Genomic DNA, 8,845 nt, shown 5'->3' with positions numbered 1-8,845 from the left:
GAGAAAAATGAAACCCATTTTTCTTTGGTTTAAAGGGGAATCTTTGGCTGTTGGGGAGATGTCCATGTGAACACTTCCTGTGTTGTCGCTATGAGGAGCGGACAGAACTAAGTCCTGCTTCTAAATGCTGCTGGGCAGCTTGTGGCTTTTATTCAGGCACAAACAGTGGGAAAAGGTAGAAGCATTGGGTCAATAGGTGAGGGCAACTGGCACAGAGACTCTGCGCGCGTGCGTGTGTGTAGACCCCATTCCTGCCTACTTCCTCACTGCTGTACTACTGTGGCTGTTGCTGGGGTGCATTTTCACATCCCAATCTGGAAGCAGTCTCTTTGTTATACTTTTGTGTGACCCCCTCCTAAAATTAGGATGGGGCCATGGAGACAGATGCATTCTCTGCAGAGTACCATGTGATTATAGGATAGGGGTGCCAAACCCCCCCCCCCCCCGTTCTGTTGCTCTTAAAGGGGAAGCGCCGGCTGCCGGCTACTTTAAGTGCAGGGAACTGCCGTTTCTGGAGATTCGGCGCATGGGCGGGGGGGGGGCAGACGTCCCCAACGTGACGTCATCATGTTGGGGATGCCCCACCCCCTCCAGGAACGCCCCCAAAGTCCCCCGCTGGGGGTGGAAGATGGACTTGGCAACCCTATTATAGGATCAAGGGTGATGGGCTACAACTGGCAAAAACTTTTGTCCCTCACATCCCAAAAAATGGGATCAGCTGTGGCAGGCAGAAGCTTTAGGTCTCATACCAACAATGTTCCCCAGTGTATATCTTTAATTTTCCCCATCTGGGGAAAAAAAAGGTTACTTATGGGGGCAAAAAACTGTGTTCCGTTTAGACACTGTTGCAGTAAAGGCAAAACTGCTCCCATTCCTGACATTGGCCAGTCTGGTCTATACAGACAGGGCTCAATGAACAGAGAAATGGGGTTGGATCCAGCCAGGTTTTTCACTCACGATTCCACACTATGGCCTACATCTCACGTGGCTTTTGCACATGCAGGTCCCATAATTCTCAGTACAGCCTTGTTGAGTGGTCAAAGAGGATGCCTTCTTTTTCGCCTGCAGAAAAGCTGGTTGGATCCCGCCCGTGCATTCATTAGCCTGGGCATCTTTGCCATGCACAGTTCTGCTTTCGATAAGGACCTTTTGGCTTGCTCCGAAGAACCAACATTTATCAGTTCACTTTCATTTAACTGGAAAGAGAGTGAGGTGGGTCTTGTCCGGCCCTATGGTTAACTGACAAGGAAGTCTGTTTGATCCCGGATATTTTTTCCAGTTCTATATCTGACAAAGGCATCTGATGAAGGGATATTTGACTCTCAAAAGTTTATACCCCAAGCCACTGGAATCCAGCTGTTCCACTGCAGACAAACGTGACTACCCTCTGACACTGTTTTCCAGTTCCATCCATCCATCCACTTGGAATCCAGCTGTTCCACTGCAGACCAACGTGACTACCCTCTGACACTGTCTTCCAGTTCCATCCATCCATCCACCCATCCTGAATACTATCTCTAATATTCTGTTTCTATTCCACAGACAATCGTTGGCTGACATACTTGTTTGGGGCAGTTGGATTTATGGTTTTATTGACCTTTGGTATGATATATTACCTTATATACAAGTACATTAAGGGATATACTACACAGCAACCCATGTCTCTGGTATGTACCCTTTCAACCATTATGGAAGAGGTGGTTGTTGTTGTTGTTTTTAAGGGTTTCATCTTTTAGGGTCTTTCCACACAGGTTATTTGCCCCGAGTTCAATGCTGTTAGGAAGTGGGAGGTTTTCCTGCTTCCTCCCAGTATCATGGTGTATTTGTGTAACTGCTGAGGTTTACCCAGCTTTTCTCTGATCTTTTGTGAACCTGCTACACTCCCAAGTTTTGGGGAACATTGCAGAAAAGCCCGGTTGACTGCCATGCGGCAGGGAAAATTTGGATTTTCCCAATCCTATCCACAGCAGCCGTTTTCCCAGCAGCAACGGCTATTTCCTCTTCCTGTCATGGTGGCTTTTTTTATCTTAAAAATTAGCAATTGGACAGCATTCTATCACTATACTTCTATACCAATATGCGTATCAGGCTCCCTGAATTCTCAACTTTCATTGCCTCTAGTCCATTTCATTGCAGAGGTATAAGGGAAAAGGCAAATCTCCACAAGGAAAGGGGGCAGAGACTTTTAAAAAAATGAACGCCAAGAATTCAGAGAACCTTATGCATATATTGGTATAATGTTTTTTCTTGAATGTTTCCCATGTTTTTTCAGACCACTTTTGTGGTAGTCTAAATAAACACAGGAAAAAACTCAGGGGGGGAAACATGAGAGTAACAAATGGGCACATGATACTGTTGTGTAAGTGAGGGGAAGGGAAACAATGCTAAGCCAAGCTGTGGCAAAGTGACTTTGCTTACCTTCCTGTCAGCTCTGTCTCGGTGTTACTTTTCTCTTTTTACTTTGGCACAGTCTGGGTTGATAATATGTCCTGCTGTGATGTTGTTGATGGATTGTTGGATGTCTTATTCTCTGTGTGTTCAACCACCCTTGAGAATGTATGGTCCTACCCAAATAAAATATTTTTTTTGCTTGTTTCAAGAGTTAAAGACCCTGTTGCCCAAAGAAGAGGGGTGTTCATTACTGACCAATAGATTTGTGGACTTGGGTTGCCGGCTGAACAGTGGCAACCAGCGGGTACCACTGGGGGGCAGGGAGCAACATCACATGATGATGCGTGATGTTATGATGCCATTGCTGGTTTGTACCCAGAAGTGATATATCACTCTAGGAATTCATTCATCTCTATGGGTTTCTAATTACAGAGATGTGTGAACTCCTTACAGCATCATGATATCATTTCCTGGTACAAACCAAAAGTGGCATCACAGCATTGCATGTCATCAAGTGATGCCACCTGCTGCCCCTGCCCCTTGCTGCAGCTGGAGTGAAGAGGCCCAGTGGTGCCTGGAATCCATGGGGTGAGAGCTTGCCTGCCATCCCCCAGGAGGAGGGAAACCTTTTGTAGACCCCGTCTACTAATATTGCCCAAGATGATGGTCAGCAAAACACGGTTTATTCTGTAATTTCACTCTAGTGTAAAACTTGGCAATGGGAATTCAGCTTCCTGGGAATCTTTATATCTTCACAATACACGATACCTTTGTAATTTCAATATGCTGGCAGCCTTCCTGCAGAATTCTCATCTTTTCTAGCTGTCTTACCTTTTTGATAAAGCTCCTTGCACTGTCACTCATTTTCATATCTCTTCCTTGGCAGGATTTCAAGGACGTGTCACACGCCCAGCCTCTCACGCTAACTGTGGAGCATATCTTGGTGGCCCATGATTTATCTAAGCCTTTCCAAATTGATCCATTGATGAAGCCGGAACAGATTAACCAGCATCTCCAAGAAGTACTAGAGCACCAAATGGTATTCGATTTGCCAAACAGGGTTTATCAGCAACAGGCCAAAGTGGCGTCAATCCAGTGTGTTGCTGCTCCCATAGGCCAAGCAGATGATGCAGGTACTGTCGGTTACGCTCCACAAGTGATCCAGAATAGCACACCTCACACACTTGACAACAAGCGCTCAAATTTAACATATGGTGTATGTGTCGAAGGCACCAGCCATGCCAACAAGGCAAACTCTTCACCAAATCAAATGACAAAATCTGATTCTGTCAGTGAAGACTTAATGGGCAGCGGGCGCACTAAAGTGAAGAAACAAAGACAAGACAAAAGAGGATTGTGTGGAAACCTGGTTCAAAAGGAGCCAGTGCTGGAGCTGGAAAAAGCTGATGAAACCCAACAGCTGCTGCTTCAGGAAGATGCCCAGGGCAGGCCACAGCGATTCCCTTCCCTTCTGCAAGAGAGAGTGGCTGCCATTTTAGGGGAAAGGACAGGAAGTTACAAGCAGCAACCTGTAGAATTGTTGCCATCTGCTCTGCCAGTCAGCCAAATGGCCACCTCAGAAGGCGAGTCTCCATTACCCATTCCTCATTCCTCATTTCCACTTTGTGCCAGCAACAACTTCTCACAAGATCCCAGCCTCTTGGGGCAATGGGCAGCCTGGGATTCATTAGTCTGGACTAATAGCGAGTGGACCCCTTCAAGATTACAACTGGCAGACTGCTTCAGTCGAGCCAATGAGGACTTGAAAAGTGAGCCCGAACCCCACAGCACTACCCCTGGATCTTCAGACTCGTCTCAAGATAACATGCTCCTCCCAGGCCTGTTCAGAGACTTGGAGCTGAAATTACAGTGGGACCATGGACTGGATGAAAATGCAGCCATATGTTAGCAATTCACCCAACAACTGTGGTGGGGCGGGGGATTTAACATAATAGCTGAAGGGAACCAGCACAGAGACACATCCCCTTCCAAAACAGTGTTGAAGAGCAATGTCGTTTTCTATGAGGCCATCAATTGCCCTGAACCCTTTTTTAAATAAATTGTACTTTCACATATCACAAATATGGGGGGTAAGGCTGGTTTGCAGCTACTGGACTGGGAGATGCTTCAGCAGATTCTTATGCTAATGGGAGAGCCACAGAGTCAGGTGGGGAAAACTGTGGCAAGGTCAAAAGCTGTAAGACCAGGGCAGGGGGTAGAGTGGCTCCTGCAGGCTGGCCTACTCGTCTTGTGGTGTGACGCAGTGTAGTGATCAGAGTGTTGAACTAGGAACTGAGAGAACCAAGTTTGAATCCCCACTCTGTCATGAAAGCTCGTTTGAGCCAGTCACAGAGACCGATTTCCCACAAGTGCTGCTCCACACTCGCTCTTCCCTTTTGCCCCGATGGTTGTCAATTTCACACAAGCGCATTTTGCCCCACAGCTTCGCCTGATTTTCCCCGCGTCTACTGTTTTTTGAGAATTGAGTAGACACGGCCCGCAATGCTCCCTCTAAGCTGTGGAGTCTTGTGAGCAAAAATTCCACTTTGTGAGCTACTAGCATTAAAGTTGTGAGCAAGCGATCTGGCTACTGCATAAATTAGTTTGCTCTGGAGCCACCCTTCCTGAGCTAAGACAAAAATGTTTGAGCTGGAGATTTAAAAAATGTGAGATAGCTCACACTAACTCAGCTTAGAGGGAACACTGGGCGTGGAGGAAATCGCGTGAAGGGCCTCGCAGCAGCTTGTGTGAAATTGACATGTACCATCGGGGCAAAAGGGAAGAGCGAGCATGGAGCAGAGCTTGTGGGAAATCGGCCAGACTTTCAGCCTAACTTACCTCCCAGGGTTGTTGTGAAGATACAATGGAGGAGAGGATTACAATGTAAGCCGCTTTGAATACTCATCTGGGGAGACAGGCAGGAAGTACAAACACAGCTGGATGAAAAGAAGCTATGATCAGGGTTGTCAGCTTTTAAACCAGTCCCTCTAGCTGTCCCTTTAATGTCAGTTTGATCTGCAGCAAGTACTAGCCATGAAAATCTCCATCTGCCCATTTCCATGCACTGAGCCTCTATTAAAGGACAGGGCACTTTTTAATCCTGAACAGGGTCGCAACCATAACTGGGGGGGGGGGGTCCACCTTCAAGTGCTCTTAATGTAATTGCACATAGGCACATGAAAACGTACCTCTGCCATGGCAACAACAAGGATCATGGGAGAAGGCAGGAACAGCATCTACGGCCAATGTCACTTTGCCCCCTGTGGCTATCAATCCCACTCCCCACTCCTCCCCTTTCCACCCAGAACCAGAGGTGGGACAAAAATTGCACAGGTATACCCTGCAGCCCTGAAACCCCATCTTTCTCCTCACTTTCTCTTTTCCTATGAGGCGGTGCTCCCACATTGCTCAGCAGGGAAAGTAGGAAAAAAACCCTTTTAAGGGCTAAACTGTGTGTGAAGTGGTTGAACAGCAGGAAGCTGCCCTGCAACATTTTTAAAGCAGAGCTTAGCTTCACCTGCCCTCCCTGTAGTGTTACAAGACAAATGTGGACAGTCATGACCTTGCCTAGGAACAAATATTAAGAAAGCAGTCGTGAGAATCTGACCCACAAATCAAGGTAGTCAGCAAGACTTACCAAAAATTTTTGTCTATCTATTGCTATCAATAAACACTGCATAACAATGAACAAATTCCATCAAATCCTAAGAAAATCCTTGTATAAGAATATATCAACGTCGTCTCCAGATTTTATAACAACAACGTTTCAAAAACTGGATCTTCCTCAGGAAGTATTCCTTATAGTGGTACTAGAGCTTTTCATGCTCATATAGTGCTATCACAGAACCAGGAATAATATTATGCATTTAGTAGTAGGACACCGATCTCAGAGCTATTCAGGCTGCAAACATGCTACTCGGGTTCTGACGGATCCCAGGCATCTCTGACAGACCCACAGACAGACCCTTGTAGCGCCACTGTAAATATTTGCCTTTAATTCAGACAGGAAAAGGTTAATCCCCCCCCAGATTAAAGGGGAAATCCCAGGGGGTGCCAGGAGTTGTGCTCAGAATGAATGTGATATCATGTGGACATTCCCCTTTAATCCAAGGGCTTTCTCCTTTCTATGTCTTCAAGCTCTCATGGATACTGAACCAAGGTATCAGAGAAGTATCTCCTAACAAAAAAACATCCATTGAGAAACATTTGTGTTCTTTTCCCACCAGCCCTTTACAGTAATCAGCCATGGCACCCCTACATCTAACGCACAATATTTATTCAGGGTTTATGTTGTTTTAATTTGTGTCTCATGCTTAAATTGTGTTTTTAAATCTTTACAACCATAGAAGCTTGCTGGGTGATTTTGGGTGCAATCACTCTCACAGCCAAACCTACCTCACAGGGTTGTTTTGAGGATAAAAATGGAGGAGGGGAGACTGGTGTAAGCCACTTTGGGTCTATCTTAAATAAATAGATATCTTTAAGTTTGCTATGATCCTTAAAAATAAAAGTGATTTTTATTTATTCAGTTTGTGTTTAGGGGAATGATTTAACACAGCCATTTTTGCGAAGTTGCATCCACTTCCCAGAGCAGATTGGTAAATCAAATTCTCCGAAGGTAAACAGTGATTAACAAAACTACACTGCAATAATCTTATGCAATCTTCAGTAATTCCGGGTGACAATTAAGCAGAAATGTTGGGTGTGACTGTGACACCATCCGGGCAGGCATGTGCTACAGGATAAAGCACCGTCATGATAAAACAAAGTTGATTTTATCTCAAAAGTTGCTGGGTCTTAAATCTGAACATTGATTAAGAACTAGAATTGCCAGGGCTCCTGATGCTCAGATCTTCTGGAGAAAATCTGGGAGGTGCGCCTACCTGACAGATCAGGAAAGGCCAAGTGGTTGGGTGGGACAGGAGATGGCTCGTGGGATCTTAGAAGTGGCCAGGGCTTTTTTTTTTTAAAGAGGTGCTGGAAGTCTCAAGAAGGAAATGATGTTTTCAATCTGTATACTGAAATCTCATGAAACATTTCTTTAAATAATTGTGTTGAAGAGGTTCCAGAACTTTGTTCCAGCACATTCCCCCAGAAAAAAAAGCCCTGGAAGTGGCATATGATAAGATCTGGAGATGAAACTAATAGCCAGGGGTCATTTCCTAGAATAAGAGGTGCAGGAGCTCATTTGCATAACTCATTTGCATATGCCACACCCCCTGACAAAGCGCAGGCATGTTTAAAATGAGGTAAGGCATATGCAAATGAGTTTAAATCCCCCCCTCCCTGAGTCTCTCTGCAAAAGCGGAAAGGCTCAGGGGGAAAGGGGCCGTGTCTGCCTGCCTCCCCTTCCCCTCTCCGGCCAACCCGCCGCGGCAGGGGAGGGCAGGGAAGCAGACATGCCTGGCTCCCCTGCCCGATCTTCTCCAGGTGCCTCGTGGCTGCGGGGCACCGGGAGAAGGTCGGGCAGGGAACCCAGGGATTTGCCACCACCCCAAGTCTCTCCACCGGCAGCCAGGAAAGGTGGTCATCATCGCTGTGGTAGATGCTCCGTTTGTGCACTTGCCATTGTAACTGATAAAATGACTTTTCCCTCTATTAATTTAACTGTTACACGGAAACAACTCACAACTTGTGCCATACGGACTCGCAGGGGTCTTTTCGTAGAAAAAGAGCTGCAGGTGCTCATTAGCATAACTCATTAGCATATGCCACACACTCTGACATCACCGGAAGTGTGTCAGAAGGCCACACCCCCTGACATCACCGGAAGTGATGTCTTCTTTGCTATTTTTGCTATTTTACCTCATGAAATGAATCGTAGATAATTTATACTATGATGTTAGCAAGTTCATGTAGGATTAACTTTTTACCATCATCAAAACTGTTGTTCTTATGATACAGTTGTTGAACTTCAGATAACGTTTTTATTTAAAAGGTCATAGGCATGCATTGTACGAGCTGTTAAGTTTCATCTGTATGTTATAATTATCACTACACTGTAACATTTGTACCTTTGATGTTGATTTTTGTATCTTTGTACGTTATACGTTGATAAAACTTTAAATAAACTTATAAATAATAAAAAACTGTTAGCTAGCTGCACTTAGAGGGAACACTGGACAAAACCCAGGGGCCATCAGAAGGTCCGCCAGCAGGGCCAGAACTTCAGGAGCCCTCCCACTCTTGCCCTCCAAGCACCAAGAAGACAGAGCATCACTGCCCCAGACATAGGAACAAGAGAACATAAGAAAAGCCAATGCTGGATCAGGCCAGTGGCCCATCCAGTCCAATACTCTGTGTCACACAGTGGCCAAAGATACCAGGTGCCATCAGGAAGTCCAAGAGTGGGGCCAGAACTCCAGAAGCCCTCCCACTGAGTGGCTGAGGCAGAAAGGGACGGGGGGAGATGTTCTCTGGGGCGTGCAGCTCCGCACACCTCCGGGAAGATGGG

General features: G+C 46.0%; 1 protein-coding gene across 1 annotated transcript in view; it reads left to right on the top strand.

The window, feature by feature from the left end:
* The window catches only part of IL22RA1 (interleukin 22 receptor subunit alpha 1), a 25,768-nt gene extending 21,083 nt beyond the window's left edge, over nucleotides 1-4,685 (top strand). Inside the window, exons 6-7 of the mRNA XM_015405577.1 lie at nucleotides 1,543-1,667; nucleotides 3,278-4,685. Coding sequence (XP_015261063.1) covers nucleotides 1,543-1,667; nucleotides 3,278-4,300 — 1,148 coding nt within the window. The 3' untranslated portion in view covers nucleotides 4,301-4,685. The remainder of the gene's footprint in view (nucleotides 1-1,542; nucleotides 1,668-3,277) is intronic.
* The last annotated feature ends 4,160 nt before the right edge of the window (nucleotides 4,686-8,845 follow it).

Source organism: Gekko japonicus, unplaced genomic scaffold (assembly GCF_001447785.1).
Source record: "Gekko japonicus isolate JY-2015 unplaced genomic scaffold, Gekko_japonicus_V1.1 scaffold2863, whole genome shotgun sequence".
In the NCBI taxonomy this organism is placed as follows: Eukaryota; Metazoa; Chordata; class Lepidosauria; order Squamata; family Gekkonidae; genus Gekko; species Gekko japonicus.
This window is presented reverse-complemented; position numbering and strand designations above follow the sequence as displayed.